The sequence below is a fragment of the Haliotis rufescens genome, unplaced genomic scaffold (assembly GCF_023055435.1).
Source record: "Haliotis rufescens isolate VD_foot unplaced genomic scaffold, xgHalRufe1.0.p SCAF_8, whole genome shotgun sequence".
NCBI classification, from domain to species: Eukaryota; Metazoa; Mollusca; class Gastropoda; order Lepetellida; family Haliotidae; genus Haliotis; species Haliotis rufescens.
Window position 1 is genome coordinate 24,699,614 of NW_025964372.1, and position 18,931 is coordinate 24,718,544.

The following is an 18,931-nucleotide window of genomic DNA, read 5'->3' on the forward strand; positions in this document are numbered from 1 at the left end:
TGAAACAACTAACCAAACGGGTCTTAAGACCACTGAAAAAGGGGACATCTGGATTCTGGAAAAGTACACATTTGTAAATGTCTTAAAACTTATTTCAGTTAGCAAGTTTCTTCGGTCAACATCTGTATCAAGTTTAATGGCAGTAGGCTTCCGTTTAGCCATAATAGTTGCCACATTGAAAATATAGCTAGTATCACTAATAACATAACTGATCATGACATTTTCTTTTCTTTCTAGAATAACCTCAAATTAGCACAGAAAATAATCGGTATTTGCTACACAACAAAAGTCAAAACTACACAGAGGCTTTGAACCATACAGGATTGTTTCAGCAGTTGATGTATTATCGATGAGATATGATCCGTACCTTGCATGACTGAGCCTGTTCACGAAGGCCCTCAATGACGCTGCGGTAGGCCTCCAGATCTGACATGAAGGCTTCGTGTTTCTTTATCAAAGCCTGAAATACAAAGCATGTTGTGAGGTAAGTATTATGGTTTCAAACATGCTGAAAGTCTCAGTATCACATGAAATTCCACTCTCTTGTCAACCCCAATCCACCTTCATCTTGAAGTGAGGGATTCTTCAGTGTACTAACAGTTACAATAGCATAACAAAGGGAATATTTCAGTTTTCATTTTTTTATTACAATTTGTTTGTATGATTATCCATCATGTAGTTGTCCTATTTTCGATCACGAGCGTTGGTACTACTTAATTTCATTTAACCGACGTACTCGTTTATCTGACATAATCATAAGCAACTAACCATGTTGGATTAACAGGACTTGTTTTGTTTTGTTTGTTTGTTGTTTAACGCTGCACTCAGCATTACTCCAGCTATATGACGGCGGTCTGTAAATAATCGAGTCTGGACCAGACAATCCAGTGATTGATATCATGAGCATCAACCAAGTCAGCGAGCCTGACCACCCGATCCCGTTAGTCGCCATAGCTTACTTCTCTTACTGAACCTGAATGAGTGAGTGAGTGAGTATGGTTTTACGCCGCTTTTAGCAATATTCCAGCAATATCATGGCGGGGGACACCAGAAATGGGCTTGTTTGGGATTCGAACCCGGGCCTTTAACACTTTAACCACTAGGCTACCCAACCGCCCCTGAACCTAAATGAAAGTGTAACAATACAATCTGCATCACCAAGATGCAAAATGAAGGGTGTAACACTGGCAGTATATCTGGAGGTCACACCATGACGTCACCATATTTGCAACAGAATCATAACATCCTTATTAAGACTTTTCAATTTGGCAATATATAGCAATTTCTCAAATATAGCACTGATGATGCTTTTTCATTAAGAACACACGCCTGCAATAGATATTCCTATGCAAAATTGAAAGCCCCCCAACCCCCTCTCACCAATATTCTGCTGATGTACACCCCCTATCTATCTATATCCCCTTCAAATCAAACGATGGATTTATCTCCCACGCACCCCGATTTTATTCAGCTATACATCCCGTATCTACATCCCCTTAAAATCCAATGGACAGAGTTATCCCCTCTCAATATTCTACGGTTATACAGACCTCGGCAGAGTCCTCATCGCGGCCATAGTCGGTGTTGGCAGCCAGGGGTTCCTTCTCCCTCATCCACGACTCAGCCTCGTTGGCGTCGGCAAAGTACTGCTGAGCCTGGAGGGAGTCCTCAAGGTCCTGCTTGCGCTGGGTGGCCTTGTCCTGGAGCAGCAGAGAAGGGATGAGAGTTAAATATGGGAATGGATTTTAAAAGATATTTCTTGTAAACTGTTGTTTTCAATGAGAAAAGCCTAGCTGACATGAATACTGTGAAACATATAACTAACTGATATCATGGACAAAGGAAATCGCAGTTTGTAGACTGACCTTGAGTGTCTGCCATTTGTCCTGCAACTCGCCAATCTTCTGGTTGATCGTTTCTTCAGCGAAGTGTCCTTCTTTTACCATGTCCTTGCCCACGTCGCAGACGTTGCCGATGCGTGGCTCGTGTCCAGCCAGCTCTGCCTGGAGGGCCTGGTGCTTCTTCATCAGATTCTGGACGCCAATCAGGTCGCGTCCTGGGATGTACAAGGTCACAAATCAGCTTTTGCTTGTTGTTTAATACCACACTCAGCAACATTCCTGCTATATAACAGTTGTCTGCAAATAATCGAGTGTGGACCAGACAATCCAGTGATTGACATCATGAGCATCGATCCAAGCAATTGGGATATGATGACTTGCAATCCACCAAATCACTTACTATCATCTCTTACAACAAGCATAGGTTTGCTGGCAACCAATGCTCTTACCCAGAATATTCCCACAATATCACACTTGAGAAGCATATATTGAGGATTTCACATTGTATCAATAAAGGGAATCGAAACACAGGTCTTCACTTTAACAACAAATATACCCCAATGCCCCAAAGGTGTCTCTATAGTATTAGACACAAAGACATCCTTAAATAAGATATTATATTCAAATCTTTCATTTACTTAATCAAGTGTATATAAGTTCATTTTGGTGTTAGGTGGACATGGTGGACATGGTGGAAATGATTCAGCCATTTCACATCATTGCATAACATATGCATATATGATTACACAAACCCAGGACTGAACTTATTGAGTCTGGACGAGACAATCAAGTGATTGACATCATGTGCAACAATCCATGCCATCGAGATACAGTAACGTGCCATCAACCAAGTCACTGAGTCTGACCACCTGATTTATTTGGTCACCTCTTATTAACAACATAGGATGCTAGGGACCAATTCTAACCCCGAATCCCTGAAGACTCCACCATGGACTCCAACAGATAAGGGATAACACCAACTTGAAGCGAGGACATACAACATAACTGGCTGGCTCACCTCTGTTGGTGGAGGATGCAATTGGCTCTTTCTCCCGGATCCAGTCTTCCTCGTCCTCAATGTCTCGAAGGAACTGCTGGAGGCTGATAGCCTGGTCCAGCTTCTGACGCCGCCCAGTCATTGGTTGCTGTACACCACACAAATAAATACTGTCTGTCAGACAACTACTAAACTCAAGTTTCTGGAGGAATTATATATATATATATATCAGTGACTTATAATCATTTGGAGTACTTTACAATTAGTCAAAAAAGTGAGTGAGAGTGAGTATGGTTTTACGCCGCTTTTAGCAATATTCCAGCAATATCACAGCAGCGGACACCAGAAATGGGCTTCACACAATGTACCCACGTCGGGAATTGAACCCGGGTCTTCAGTGTGACAAGCGAACACTTTAACCACTAGGGTACCTGTCTGCCCCAATTAGTAAAAAAACCTCTCATTTGCATGATTTGTGTGGATCTACATAATTTTGAAAATGCATCTTCCTAACAAAACTTTGAGGTCTTCTCAAGGACTTATCAAGGATTCTAAACTCCGTGCCCTCGACAGGAAAATTGTGAAAAATTAGTTATTTTGCTTTAAATTAGGATTTTGCAAAATCTTAATGTTCTTAAGTTCAGAGGTATTTAAACATTGCATTTTGGTTTATATATGATTTTCTTGATCCTCTCCCTCCCCTCCTTGCACCGACACTCACCGTGAGTTTCTGGTAGCGCTGCAGCACCGTGGACTGTTTAGCCTGGATGGTGTCGCTATCAAAGTGGCCAGTGTTCTGGAACTGTGCAGCCTGAACCTTGAGTCCATCAATACGGTCCTGTAAACACACAGAGAAGGTACGGTTCATTTCCTTGAAGAAACTATTCCAAGGTAGAAAATTAAAATAAAGGATGTGTACAGAAAGTCAGTATTGTTGCAGAACGATCAAACGATACAGATATATTATCATGTAAAACGTTCACGTGTTACAGAAAAACACGATGAAAAGTAGGCTTTAAACCAATCAGCTAAAGTGTACATCACCAAATTGTTAAGAGTGGATCTTGAACTTGGTAACAGTAACCATGGTAACTGCTTTTTACGTTGCTCTTAGCAATATTCCAGATTAATCTAACAGGTCTGTATGAATTGAGTCCTGGCCATGCAAACTGGTGGTTTAAGGCACAAGCAACAATCCAGAGGTAGATACCGCTTCCAGTCCGAGACTAGTGAAAGCACCATCTGTCATCTCCCCAAATCTAGTTACAGGCATTAACAATTAGAGACTGGTCAATGGCCAATGAAATTTGTCTTAAGACTATATCATATTCTGTCGCCCCCACCATTTTTCCATGCCTCTCTCCATTACATGTTAAAAAAAATCATGCCCTCCCCACCTTGACCAGTCCCTAAATAATGTTCCAATTTATAATTAATTCATTTGAAATAAAAAAAAGAGTCATATTTTTCATAATACCCCCCAATACATGTTAAAAAAATTCATGCCCTCCCCCGCCTTTCCTACAGTAAACGACCAGTCCCTAAATAATGTTCCAATTTATAATTAATTTATTCGAAAAAGTCAAAAACCATCATATTTTTCATGATACCGCCCATGCCCTTTTTCATGACCCTCTTAACCTCACCCCCTCCCCTGTAGCAAATGACCAGTCAGAAACTAGCTGTTGAATATTAACATTGGTGTTTATCCCTGTAATCCCCACTCATATAGTGTGATAACGTTCTATGAAATAGGTCACACATCACAGCCACCCAATCCACATCAGTCAGCTCTCTTGACAAGCATCAGTTACTGGGGACCATTCTTCTCTGGAATCCCAGAGGACATTAGAAGTCACTACATACCTGATGAGCCCCGACGTCGGCCTCCAGCAGAGCATGTTTCTTCTGAAGGTTCTTCACTTGAGTGAGATCCTACAATGATGAGAATCCAAATGAAATCTGTACTTCCTCACAACACTTTAATGATGCTACTTCCCTAACTAGTAGTAATTCCCTCGACAAAAGCATCAAAACAAAGCAATAGACAATGATGTCCTGCCATGTTAAATCTGCCACACATTTCATCCGATAAACGCAAAATAATTAACAATTATGTGGATTTCTTTTTTTTCAGCATCTCAAATTTAACATGTTTAGTAATAACTAAACTGAATTGTTTTAATGTCAAATTGTCAAAAAGGCATTGTACACAGCCGACAGAATCGGTTATCAAATTTAAAGTTACAATTCTGTTGAGAATTAGCGACAACTTGATAAAGGGGTAGTGCTATGTTCAAAGCAATCAGTTGTTAGACAAACATATCATTAGTATGTATACACAAGCAATTGTTTCTGTGTAACTGAACAGCAATGGGCACTCACATCACGCTGAAAAACAAACAATATAGAGTTTTTGCCTCCTAAGTCGATATACACTGTAGGTTAGCAGTCTGTGCCAAATATTGGAGACCACTTGGCTCTCAGCATCAGTAGACTTTAGTGTTATAATGATGACACATATTAGATAAGCTTATTAAGTCTAATAGAATGTAACCAGACACAGACTCCAGAAGAGAGGCTGAAGTTGCAGGCTTGTTAATCTTCCAATTAAATATAGATTACTTAATTTTAGATAAAATGTTAACATGTAATGTTTCACAAGTATATGAAGTAGTCAAATATTAATCTCTAGATGTTTCTGTGTTTGTTTGTTGTTTAACGCCGCACTCAGCAATATTCCAGCTATATGACGGCGGTCTGTAAATAATCGAGTCTGGACCAGACAATCCAGTGATTGACATCATGCACATCGATCCACACAATTGGGATACGATGACATGCATCAACCAAGTCAGCGAGCTTCACCACCCTATCTCGTTAGTCGCATCTTACGACAAGCACAGTCGCCTTTCACGGCAAAATCTCTAGATGTAATGTATACAGCTGACACTTCTGTGCAATAACACAACGGATCACTAAGTACCCAGTACTGAACCTATAACTTGGAACGGGTGCTGTGAACACTATGTCTATCTAGGTGTCTATGTGACTACGCATCCGTGAGGTTCTCAACTCCCTGGGGAGTATCCTGCGAGTCCCCTCTGTCATATACAAGCTGAAGGACACTAGGCATGCAGGTTACATGCTACTCTATGGAATCCTTATGAGTGAGGGAAGCTTGGTCAGCAATGTTTCAGCCACACCGTGAGTCTTCAATGTGTCTGGGCCTGGAGGAGACGAACCCATGATCGATGATTCATCCATGCTGTTGGGGTAAAATGTCAACCAAGTTAACTTCGAGCTGATCATGCTAGGTAGAATATATCCTAAGTTCACCACCTGAACATGCATTCAGTCAGTACTACCAGCAGGTCATATGTCATGATAGTAAGTTGTCAATTGTGTATCAACAGGTTATGATTCATAATGCAAGATGTGAAAAGTAGTCGGGACATCACACTTGTGTATTGTTAGCAATTAATGCAAAATTCATTAACCGAATAAATCACAAGTGAAAGGTGGTGGGTGTATAATTACACTAGTCTCACTAGGTGGCAGCATTTCATGATGGTGCTATTGTTATTCCCGAGTTTACTGACTTGGTAAGCGTGATTCTAACACCAATACTACATTATACTGTTTCTACATGTTCTATGTATGCAAAAGGGATGAAAACATATCAGTGCTTGTGTCAAAAACATATATATTAAGATATATATTCTCTTGAGCTTGAATATATTATTTTCATGTTCAAATCGAATTCATTCAAAATATTAATATTAAATATCAGTACAAGAGGTAATTTCATTTAAATTTTAATTCAGAGCAAATATTTATAAATAAAAACAATTGTTCCATCAAATTTCAACCTTTTCATTCCCCTTGTATGCAATAATACTACAATATTCTAAAGTCAAAATGCACACTTTCTCCTTTAGCTAATAATCATTGACCATACACCAAGCATTCTCCTAGCACTACCCCTTCCTACATAACGTCTACCACTCAACGCTTCTCTAGATATGTAGTATGTAGCCATTGGATACAAACATACTTGCAGGAAAGACAAAGTAAGTTGAAACCAAGCTTATATTTGCATAACAATAAATTGATGCAACAAAACAGTTCGGAAAAATAGGTGATAAGAATGTAGGAGAATAACCTGAAATAAGGACACACCCGCTGTTTACTATATCCTTATAAAGAAGTGGATTTACAACTAGCTAGTACAGCCAAATTTAATCTTTTTCATGAGACAACTAAAAGGTGAGAAATATTACAGGTCTTGATAAAAGACAAACTGTTAAAAAACAAAGACAATGCTTAAGTAATGGCAGTGACAGAAAAAGCACAAAAAAGTCAGATATGAATAACAATATGAGAAAATCAATACTATTGATCTAGTTTGTTTCAAAAATGGCCTCAATTAATATTAACATGTTATTAACACAGGTTATAAGACATTTAGAATAAGCCAAGAGAAAAAGGCATTAGAATTGATTTATAAGTCATCAATTTGGCAATAGTTCATTAGTTGTAAATCCTTTATGCAAATATAAAGATGTAATAGCAGCTGGTTGAACCTCCACTCACTTGTCTCTGAGTCAGCTGTCATAAGTCACAAAGAAAACCAAATAAGATTGAAGCAAATGAACGGACAGATGTTAGGCAACAAAGTGACTGAACAATCTCTCAGGCACTTTTCATTGTCAAAGGGAGACAACTCTCACAACCTAGGGCAAATTACCTGCCCTTAGTTCTTACTGACTAAAACTTCCTGAGAAACTGTCACAGCATTTTGAAATGCTCAGAGGGAAAATGGGAAATTGAGGGGAATTTGGTGGACCAACCCACAAGTTGATACTATGGGATCATTAAATCTAAGGGTACTGTTATCATTGGTCTAGTCATGGTATTAGCAAACTTAAAAAAGGTTAGAATCTGTAAAAAGATAATCACATGTTAAACATGCTTCTGTAAATCAACTCTAAAAAAGATATTGTAATAAATTAGTTACTTTACAATTATAACTGCAGACATGTTAATCTCCATGCATAGATACGAGGAATCCAACTTGTTATGTTATAAATACACCATTAGCGGAATGGGAAACAATCACTGCTTTATCATAAGTATAATGGTTTTAAATACAACTATGACAGAATTAGTTAAGAGATAAAAATCAACAAAAGGAAACGGAACCAATAAAGGTTAGAGTAGGAATCTACACTAGTCAGACATCCGCAAGGTAGAAATACTCTGGTTTCTGAAAGAGGCCACGCTTGATAACCTACCTTGCCGTAGTCTTCAGAACCAATCTGACCCTCGATATCAACGAGCCAGGACTCGACATCCTCGATGTTCCGATTGAACTGCTGCTGCTGGGCAGCTTCCTTCAGCTTGTTGCCTGGCAACAAAATCAAGAAATCTCTCAAAAGATGTAATGAACTGGATCAAGAAATCAAGATATCTCTCAAAATATGTACGGTACTGATTGAAATACTACGGAAAGACATTTCAATGACATATGTTAAACTCCATTGCATAAAACAAATTTTAATGAAAACATATTTCAGTTATTTACCAATAAAAATACAATTTATCCTAATAGAACAGTGAGTGAGTTGGGTTAAAGCCACTTTTAACACTATTCCAGTTATATCTCGGCGTGTCAGCTTAATGTGGGAGGAAAGCCCAAAGTGATGCAGTTCTCGGACGTTTACCACTTCGGTTAAACCCAAGAGCACGGGTATGGTGCTGACAAACCTAGAAATGTAATAGGGGCGAACCGGGATTCGAACCCACGACCATAGTTTTCTGCTGTGCCCAAGTCCTCTTTAAGTACATTCTTCTGCCAGACACAGTACACTGACTCCCGAGTTCTCTCCCCTTACTGTCTAGCGCCAGGCAGGATAACAACAAGTACAATCTTTTAACGGCTTTGGGTATGACGCGACCAGGGATCGAACAACCGACCTTCCGCTCTCCATGCATACGCTCCATCCACAAGAACAGGGGACTTATATCTCCAAGAAGCCGCAACTCTCTGTACAGAGTTATGTCCCTTAGGTTAGATTCGAACCCACAATCAGGGTTCCTGGCATGCCCAAGGAACACAACTCTGCACAGCGAATCACAGCACCTTAGACGACTGGGCCGACCATGTCCCCCCTATTAAAACATTCTTGTACGATGCAACATTTGTCCTGTTTCGTCATAGGAAAAGATTGACAGTCAACCCATTACAGTGAGTGAGTGAGTGAGTATGGTTTTACGCGGCTTTGTAGCAATATTCCTGCAATATCAAGACAGGGGACACCAGAAATAGGCTTCACACATTGTACCCATGTGGGGAATTAAACCCGGGTCTTTGGTGTGACAAGCAAACGCTCTAACCACTAGGCTACCCCACCCGCCCCTCAACCCATATTAATTAATGTTACTATTCACATCATTCAAAACAAACAAATCTTAACATGACTCTTGTGCTACTGACACATTACAAATCTCACATGAATATATAATGATTTGTGATTCTATGGCATTTGCATATATTTGCATATTAACCCTAAAAATATTGAAGTCAATTCTTACATACCTTTCTTTTCTGTCTGTGAAAGCAGAGTAGCCCAAAGGTCGTCAATTTCATCCAGCCGATCCTTGATGGCCGGTGACTGGAAGTTGTTGTTGTCGATGAGATCCTGTCCTGTCTGTTTGATCGTTACAATACGGTTCTTGTTGGCGTCAAGCTCGGCCTCAAAGTTGGTGTGTTTCTGCAGCTTGGTGTTCAGGTTGGTAGGGTCCTGACGACGGAAAGTAGGATCATTATATGACAATCGCAAATAAAATGAAATATTTCTTCATGGATCAATACACTTATACAAGTTTTAACGAGAGGTTACATGAAATTACTGCAAGATGTCTCAAGTTACTTTTGTTTTAAGTAGAGTAGTTATTTTAGGACCATTGATAGAGTCAGTGAATGTAGTTCTACAAGTCATATGATGGTACGTTTCACAATATTGTGTAATCGTCCAGAAAACCAGGAGTTGATAGCACTGGGGTAAAATAAGGAGATAAATCTAAATTTAAATTTGAGGTTGTCTTACTGTAAATTAGATATCTCTTAATATAATTTGGTATTTAGCACCAGTCAAAAGTCGTTTAATGTTTAGTATATCTATGGGGTTAGTCATACTCTGTATCTCCAGGGCTCGTATTTAAGTAAACCTACACTAACCCTTCAAAGCCTGAATTCATTCCTGCAGTTCTTACAATCTCAAATTACCCGCCCTTGAATTTCATTAATATTTTACCGACCAATCAAACATCAAGGTATAAAGGAAAAGGAGATGGGAGAGGGAGTTGGATATGAAGACATCCATTCCACCAAAAAGAGATTTTTTAGGGATTTTTTTGCGTGTCTTTTGAATGTTGAATGGCTAATGAAAATCAAGGGCAGGTAATTTGAGATTGTGAGAACAAGAATGTATCCAGGGGTGAGTGTAGGTTTACTGAGTGAATGAGTGAGTTGGGGTTAAAACACCGCTTTTAACAGTATTCCAGTTATATCGCGGCGTGTCAGCTTAATGTGGGAGGAAAGCCCGAAGTGATGCAGGTCTCAGACATTTACTACTTCGGTGAAACCCACGAGCACGGGTATGTTGCTGACAAACCTAGAAACATAATCGGGGCGAACCGGGATTTGAACCCACAATCATAGGTTTCTGGCGTGCCCAAGGGACGCAACTCTGCACAGCGAATCGCGGTGCCTTAGATGACTGGGCCACCCGTGCCCCCTGTAGGTTTACTGATATGCTAGCCCTGAAGGTATAGAGGTTGGGGACTAGAAGAATTACAGGCTTTTCAGAGGGTGTCCCTGTGTATCTCCACTGCAACAATACATCACAGGGTGTTCTATCCTCAAATCTCGACAAGATCAACCGAAGAGGGGCAGCCTCACCAAATAACTTTCATCAGAGGCTGTCTTGAGTTTCTCATTGATCCAGCCCTTGGTTTCATCACAGTCCCTCTCAAAGATCTGGTACTGTTCAGATTCGTCCAGTTTCTGCTTGCGCTGCTCAGATCTCTCGTGAAGCATGTTGCGACGGCGGAGAAGCTGGAACACAGTAAACAGAGATTAATACAGGTAACCACAGGTAACTTTACACTAGGTAACCACAGGTAACTTTCAACTAGGTAACCACAGGTAACTTTACACTAGGTAACCACAGGTAACTTTACACTAGGTAACTACAGGTAACATTACACTAGGTAACCACAGGTAACTTTACACTAGGTAACCACAGGTAACTTTACACTAGGTAACCACAGGTAACATCATTAATGACAAGAGTACAATTAGAGCTTAACCCAGTTAACTACAGGTAACATTAAACTTAGTAGCTACATTTAACATCGTTAAAGGCAGTGGTAACTACAGGTAATATTAAAATAAGTAACAAAAGATAACATTTTTGTTGCACCCACCTGGTCTCTTCTGGCAGCTACCTCGTCAGAGGCGTAGTGTTCACTCTCAATCAGCTTAGTTGCAAATTCGTCAAGAGCCTGGAAAAACACATTTAGGCAATGCTATGAACATATCTAAATGTGCAAATGTTATCATCCTGACACCATAACTATATACTTTTGCCAATAAATATTTTAAGGAAATGCTAAACAAGCTTCATTATAACAGCATAAAAGAAGAATGGGCTTAAAATGTCTGTGACCTTGATGCGCAAAATACAATGAAATGTAGGATTACGTTGAGAGTTATTTCAATGATTGGTTGGTTGGTTGGTTTGTTGTTTAACGCCGCACTCAGCAATATTCCAGCTATATGACGGCGGTCTGTAAATAATCGGGTCTGGACCAGACAATCCAGTGATTGATATCATGAGCATCGATCTACGCAATTGGGATCGATGACATGCATCAACCAAGTCAGAGAGCCTGACCACCCAATCCTGTTAGTCGCCTCTTACGACAAGCATGGGTTGCTGAAGACCCATTCTATCCCGGATCTTCACGGGCCTATTTCAATGAAAGAAAACTAATCCGAACATTAACTGAATGGGCATTTGTCATCATAATGTATCCAGACAGTGATACAGTGAACACCCATTAATCTGGACAGAACTGTCAACAAACAGGGTCCAGACTAATAAGGTTGCACTATACACAGGGGATAGACGTGTCAAGCGAGCAGCTGGCCAACACATCAGATGTCAGCTGAGTACTTCCTAGACCTACAACATACCTTGATCTTCTCCTCCTGTGCAGCAAGGGACTTCTCGAAATCCTCGTGTTTCTTGATGAGGGCCTCCACACTGTCGAGGGAGTCTCCCAGATCCTCATTGGCCAGGAAAGCCTGCATGATAACAGAGAGATGTGTTCACTATAGCATCAAGTAGCAGGGTACCGAAAACCCAGTTGCTTGCTTCAATGCATCAATTACACAGTGTTTCATTTGCAAGGATATCGATCAACGGTCATCCAAAATGAAAGACGTCTTTCAAATTTGGTAATATGGAAGACAAAATCACTGACAAAAATCCTAAAACAATTTGTCTTTAAGACAATGACTGATTACACTTGCTTCACAATTGATACCTCTGAAAATATCCCCTTAATGCCAAGCGCCGGGCAGGGTAACAACAAGTACCATCTTTTAACGTCCTTTGGTATGATGGGACCAGGGAATCAGATCACCAACCTAGTCCTCTTTCCAGAAGGTCACAGAGGTGGTCCTGCAAGTACGTACCTCCTGCTTGGTCATCCAGGCATCAGCCTGCTCCGTGTCTCTGATGAACAGCTGCAGGTCCATGCACTGCTCGTACAGAATGCGTCGCTCCTCCCACAGATTCAGGAGACTGTCCTTCTCATGACGCAGGACGTCCAGCTACAAACAGAAAAAACAATGTGGTCAAAGGTTCCGTGAGTTCATTTTCATAACACCAAATTGCCCACCGGTATGCTCACAGTGCTACATTTTTACCTTAGTCAATGGATAAGCGTGCACTCAAATTTCATTCTCAACTCCCTGGGGACATACAACGGGGACATATAATTGTAAGATTTAAGTTCCTAATTAAGAAAATCAAGCTTAGATAAAACAGGACTGGTTACATCCCGGCAAGTTTGAAGATTACGAAACTACCCTGTATCGCCATGCACACTGAAAATTAGGTTGCAGATCTTGTGCAATTAATTAGACATGTAACTCTACCTTTTCATGGACTTCATCCGAGGCGTAATGGTTGGTGTCAACCAATCTCTGCCCAGCCTCAGCTGTTGACTTGAAGCTGTCCTCGCGAGCATCAATCTCACCCTGGGAGATGAAAGCGGAGTATGCACAAAAGCACCGATACATACCAAACAATCTACAATATGACAACCAATATCTGACAATCATATCATTTTTTTCACGAACTAGAAGAATATAAAAATGTCCTCCATTTTGAGATTTTGTAATGGTAAAGATACTATGTCTTGAAAGAATGAACAGCTTAACTCTTGAGTGAACTCTCAGCATGCTATCATGATCCTGTTGATTTTGCTGTCAGTCAGTGAGTGAGTGAGTGAGTGAGTACGGTTTTACGCCGCTTTTAGCAATATTCCAGCAATATCACGGCAAGGGACGGGTCTTCGGCGTGACGAGCAAATGCTATAACCACTAGGCTACCCGACCGCCCCGATTTTGCTGTCAGAGTTCACTATGACAGACATGGGCTAGGGCCACACTTTCGACTGTTATGTGGAGTTTTCAGAAGGAAATCTATTCAGTGTCTTGCTTCTATTTTAAAGAAAGATCCAAAGCAATGATTGAGTTTAACAAGAAGAACCACATGTTCCCCAACCCCCCTTACCTTAACAAACTTAACAACAAGAACAGCATGTCTCCCATCTTACCTTGTGTTCCTGGTGGCGCTCCAGTAGGGCCTCAGCGCCGGCCACATCCTTGGCCAGTTCATCAGCAGCGATGATTGCCTGCATGTCATGGATCCATGACACGAGGTCACGAAAGTCCGCCAAGAAACGGTGAAGGTAGTAGGAATCATCCAAGTGAGACCTCCTTCCCGATGCCTATAACAATAGGACATGACTTTACACTAGACAGTCAGAGGGATAGGCATAACTGGACGTGATTACCATTGACAAGACTGCTCTGGTGCTGGTTAAAAACAGGCTAATAAATATCACTTGCATCAAATTTACACCATGTATAGAACAAACGTACTGAAATAAAATAACCTTCATTTTGGACAATGTTTATTTTTACTTGTTTATATATACTACAGATTGACAATCTTCACCATATGTACACGCTTAAATTTCCAGTAAAGTAAATGGTACAGCAATTTATCTGCTGTGCAATCTGTTCTTAACCGTAGCCTGCAATAAGTGCAGTGGAGAAAAAACACAAAAAATTATTGGATTTTCACTTGACTTCAGCACAACTTTGCAGTCTTGCAATGCATCAATTTCAAAGGCAGATTTCTGCTCTATAAATAAATCAGTGTTCAGATCACCCAAATACAAAGGAGACCTTTCTAATTTCTATTTTCTATTTGTATAAACATTTCATGACTTTGTTTCTAAAACTGATAATCTCTTCCCTTTATATTTCTGTGTTCTCATAAATACGTGATGGTTAACTGGTCATGTAGATACATGGCATCATAGCCCTGGGCAGGATATAGAGCCTTTCAGGATCAAGGCTTTGAGCCTGCACATTTAAACATATCGTACCTTGGTCCTGAGTCTATCCCAGTTCTCCTCGATCTCGTTCTGTTTGCCACTGATCTGCCCAGCTTGTTCCCGGTGAATCTCCTGCAGCCTCTTGGACTCGGCACCCAGAGCTGTCACCTGTAACCACGACAACACCACTCAAAAACACAGGAAACTACAAACTTCATTAATCCAAAAACGGTACATTTTATTTGAACAGTTTGAAATTTGACGCCCACAGCAATATTCCAATAATAATGGCAGCCTGTAAATAATTGAGTTTGGACCAGACAAACTTTAATGATCCACACAATCGGCATACGATGAGTCGCCATTAACCAAGTCAACGATCCAGGTCACTTGATTTTTTCCATCGTGAACAATATTTACAATTTGCTCCTAATTTGCCGGCTAAGGCTACTTTGAAATCAAAGATAAATCCCTGCACTTCTTTTATAGAGCCTTTATTCTGTATCACACAATGATGCTCTCTTGTAAGAAGTGTACACTCTCCACTGTGTATTTCTTGTTTGCAGTATGACTTGGCAAACTTACAGTATGACGACAGAATGTAAATAATCAAATCTTGACCAGACAATCCAGTGATTGGTAGTCTGAGAAACGATCCCGACGTCAGGGTAGGATGACATGCAACCAAATCTCTGACATCCCGATCTATCAAGACGCATGTTACGACCAGCATAACTTGCAATGGACCAATTCTAACCCGGAATCCCCACGGAGGTTATACATAAGATGTCACACAATAGGTTTGGGCCAAGTTTTCACATCTTCAAGGACCATGACTGTACCTTTTCTTCCAGAGCAGCAAGGTCGCGCTCCACTCCCTCGTGTTTACGCTGGAGAGTCTGCACACTGGCCAGGTCACGTCCGAAGTCATCCGACGACAGCACAGCATCCTTCTCCTGAATCCATGAGATGGTCTCGTCAGCATCTCTGTCAGAAAAAGAAACAAATATTAACTTAGGGCGGTGACTGAAGCAAGGGAGGTTACTCTAAAAAGCTGTTGTCATAAAGGCATTGGTATTATGACCATGTGGAAAAGTTGGTTTGGTTGGTTGGTTTGTTGTTTAACGCCGCACTCAGCAATATTCCAGCTATATGACGGCAGTCTGTAAATAATCGAGTCCGGACCAGACAATCCAGTGATTGATATCATGAGCATTGATCCACGCAATTGGGATAGATGCCATGCATCAACCAAGTCATTGAGCCTGACCACCCAATCCCGTTAGTCGCCGCTTACGACAAGCATTATCACATTTTACGGCAAGCATAGGTTGCTGAAGACCTATTCTACCCAGGAATCTTCACAGGTCGTGAATGTATGGGACTGAGTGTCATTATTCCATAGTACTAAGATCATTTGTTGAACAGGATTGTCAACAGATTTATTTCATCATACTGACCTGTTGAATCTCTGGATCTCGTGAGCTCCAAACAGTCTCTCTTGTCTCAGCAGGGAGAGCTGCTTCAGGCGCTGCCAGGCCTCATTCACCTCCTGAAGCACACCAATAAGCACATTTAGCAAATGTACTAAAGGAACAAAACATGGTTACCTATCACCAGTCATAGCTGAAATAATTTTTGCACAGGGGACAACTTGACTGACACTGATTGCAAGAGCTTCCTGTTCTACATGAACAGGAACGGAACTTGTTTTGGTATTACAACCCGACTAGTTCAGCTCCTGGCTTATGTTTTCCTTCAACTGCTGCCACAGTTCAACACTAACACTTTTCAACTGCAAAGATATACCCTTAAAATAAAGCGACATACACTTCAATAGCTGTTATGGAGTGATACACTATTCAACTGTTGTGAGGCAAGGGTGTTAACTGACTATAAAAGTCCAGTTTCAAACCTTGTCGAAATAGACTGGAATTGCTGGGCTCGATATTAGCACCACCACTGGCTATTACGAGTTATTGACCAATCAGATTCCACCTCTCATATCACTTGCATTTGCTTCAAATAAAATGGTGTCCCTTAGTGAAGACGATCTGATTGATCCATATTGTAATAAAACAGGTCTTACTTCTCGAAGTGAATCAAATCACGAGGTAATTGATTAAACATATTAAAGGATTTAGAAAACTGTAGTGAGATACAAGGCAAGGACTCACCTGTTGTCGCAGTCTGATAGTTTCCTCGTCAGGGTGACCATCTGCCACCAGCTTGTCTGCAAGGCTGTTCACCTCTGTCACTTTGTCCTCGTGGTTTTGCAAGTCCTGCCAAAGAAAACATGTCAACCATCAACAACATGAACACACAATGCCATTTAGAAAGTGGCCAAATGTAGCAAATGTCATATTATTTGAGAACTTCATTTGTAAAGAACAATATCAACATGTACAGAAACAATGGTCATTAATATCAATACTAGGTCTAATTTATTTTTTTATGCTTGATTTCATGCTATTTGGGTGTGAAACTTATGATCAAGAAATGGGATTAAATCACTCCCATCTGTCAAGCACTGATTGAAATAAATAATTGTTAACATTAACAATCCAAAAATATTGTTCAAAATGAAGTGCATTAAATAAGTATAAGGTTCACTGGAATCAAGTAATGGCAGACTTGTCAAGAAATTGAAATAGAATTAACTTCAAGTAATGGTTACGTTTAGAAATTCAGAAAGAACTGCTTTATCAAAATTTGTATCATCGACAGTTGTTTTTTTCTTTGATGTCAAGAAGACTTTCCTGTCTGAGTATGAGTGCTACCCACCTTATGAAACTCATCGAACTTCTTCTGCAGTACCTCTACATGTTCCAAGTCTTGTCCGAACTCCTCGGACGTCACGAATGCTTCCTGCAATATCAACAGCACGTAATTAATATTCCTTAGCAACTGCAAACATGAAAACTATAGTGGGGGCATTTGTGTGTGGGGTGAGGCTAAAAGAGGAGGAGCATTATCAGGGTAACTGATCAATAATCAATAATAATTGATCTTTTGATATCAGTAGCTAATTGCATGGGGAATCAAGTCAGAATTACCTCTTTGAGAAGATGTGGGATTTGAGAGATCATTTCTAAATCTGGCAATAGGAATATAGATGACTAACCTTGTCAGAGATCCAGAACATGACCTCATTGCACTCTCTCTGGAACTGAACGAGTCGCAGCGCCTGTTGCAGCTTGAGGCCCTTCTCAGACAGCTTGCGGAGCAGCAGCTCCCACAGACGGTGCAGCTCATCGAGGCGCTCCTGTTGAGGGGAGAGACATTATAGAAACACAGGAGGCACATCTCATCAAGATGCATCAATAACAAACACAGGACTGGCAGTTTCAAAAGCCAGCGGGAACACTGATAAATATGACTGCGGACTCCAAGCCAAAAATGAGACAATATTTACTGTGTGCTTTCTATTCTTTGCAAGACATTGTTAGATGCTTGTTACATCTGCTGCTTCAAAAAACGTGATGTGGAATACAGTTGTTTGTGTTTATATTCAGGTTGGTATTTCCACTATCCAAAGTGTGCAGTGAGGCCGCCTAAATGTGAAGTTTAGTTAATGCGAGCAAAGACCACTCGCATTTTTCACATTTACTTCACACTCATGTTAATTTCAAGATTTACAGTACTTCAATATCAATCTTGTTTCTTCTTTCAGATATATATTGTCTTCACACAACCATTAACAGTTGAACATATCACATCAAAGGATCCTCTTTCTGGGAAATTGAGAATTACTTCAGACTCTACAATAGACAGACATCGTGATCAATCACCTCCGTCATGCCCACATTGTCCTCCTACCTTGATGATCTCGGACGCAAAGTGGCCTTGGGTGATCATCTCGTTTCCAGTCTGGTCCAGGACGTCAATGGCGTTGCTGTGTGCAGCAACCTCGGCTTCAAACGCCTGATGTTTCTGAATTTTAGCCTGAAAAAAAAACCCAACTCAGTATACTCGTACATTAAAGAGCAAAATATTGCAAAATGAACATGTGATTTGAAAATATAGAAAACCAGCAATGAAAATATGTTGTACAAATTTCTTCATTCAGGACCAGTAAATAAAAATCACAAATTAAACTGTTTCACCAGTGATCCTGTTTACCGGTAATTAGCAGTTTTATACCGGTAAAATTAGGCTTGGATCGGTAATTCAGGTGACTGCCAGTCCCTCTGGACCGGCAAACTAGTACCATATAAATCTTTGTTGTTGAACAAAACATTGGCGATATCAATTAAAATACATTTTTTGAATGAAGTCAGCTTGTCTGTTACCATCAGGGTTTCCTCGTGTCTATTTTTATTGCAAGGAAATAACATTTTGCTTTGCTTCGAGGTTAAATATCCTTTTGTAGTGGCTTCATCTCGAA

At 40.4% G+C, this 18,931-nt stretch overlaps 1 protein-coding gene across 13 annotated transcripts in view; it reads right to left on the reverse strand.

Moving 5' to 3' along the window:
* LOC124139286 (spectrin alpha chain-like) overlaps positions 1-18,931 on the reverse strand; it is a 67,521-nt gene that overhangs the window by 32,492 nt on the left and 16,098 nt on the right. For 8 of the 13 annotated variants that reach the window (XM_046506243.2, XM_046506242.2, XM_046506238.2 and 5 more), the window contains exons 3-24: positions 18,364-18,489; positions 17,669-17,809; positions 17,329-17,412; positions 16,722-16,826; positions 16,005-16,096; positions 15,387-15,531; positions 14,596-14,712; positions 13,756-13,929; positions 13,073-13,174; positions 12,608-12,745; positions 12,104-12,214; positions 11,332-11,409; positions 10,805-10,960; positions 9,440-9,644; positions 8,136-8,248; positions 7,435-7,449; positions 4,705-4,773; positions 3,560-3,676; positions 2,860-2,986; positions 1,866-2,056; positions 1,551-1,700; positions 368-460 (exon numbers count right to left, since the gene is read on the reverse strand). In XM_046506243.2, the coding sequence (XP_046362199.2) occupies positions 368-460; positions 1,551-1,700; positions 1,866-2,056; positions 2,860-2,986; positions 3,560-3,676; positions 4,705-4,773; positions 7,435-7,449; positions 8,136-8,248; positions 9,440-9,644; positions 10,805-10,960; positions 11,332-11,409; positions 12,104-12,214; positions 12,608-12,745; positions 13,073-13,174; positions 13,756-13,929; positions 14,596-14,712; positions 15,387-15,531; positions 16,005-16,096; positions 16,722-16,826; positions 17,329-17,412; positions 17,669-17,809; positions 18,364-18,489 (2,649 nt within the window). The remainder of the gene's footprint in view (positions 1-367; positions 461-1,550; positions 1,701-1,865; positions 2,057-2,859; positions 2,987-3,559; positions 3,677-4,704; positions 4,774-7,434; positions 7,450-8,135; positions 8,249-9,439; positions 9,645-10,804; positions 10,961-11,331; positions 11,410-12,103; positions 12,215-12,607; positions 12,746-13,072; positions 13,175-13,755; positions 13,930-14,595; positions 14,713-15,386; positions 15,532-16,004; positions 16,097-16,721; positions 16,827-17,328; positions 17,413-17,668; positions 17,810-18,363; positions 18,490-18,931) is intronic. The other 5 variants (XM_046506240.2, XM_046506249.2, XM_046506248.2 and 2 more) reach the window with 1 other exon arrangement.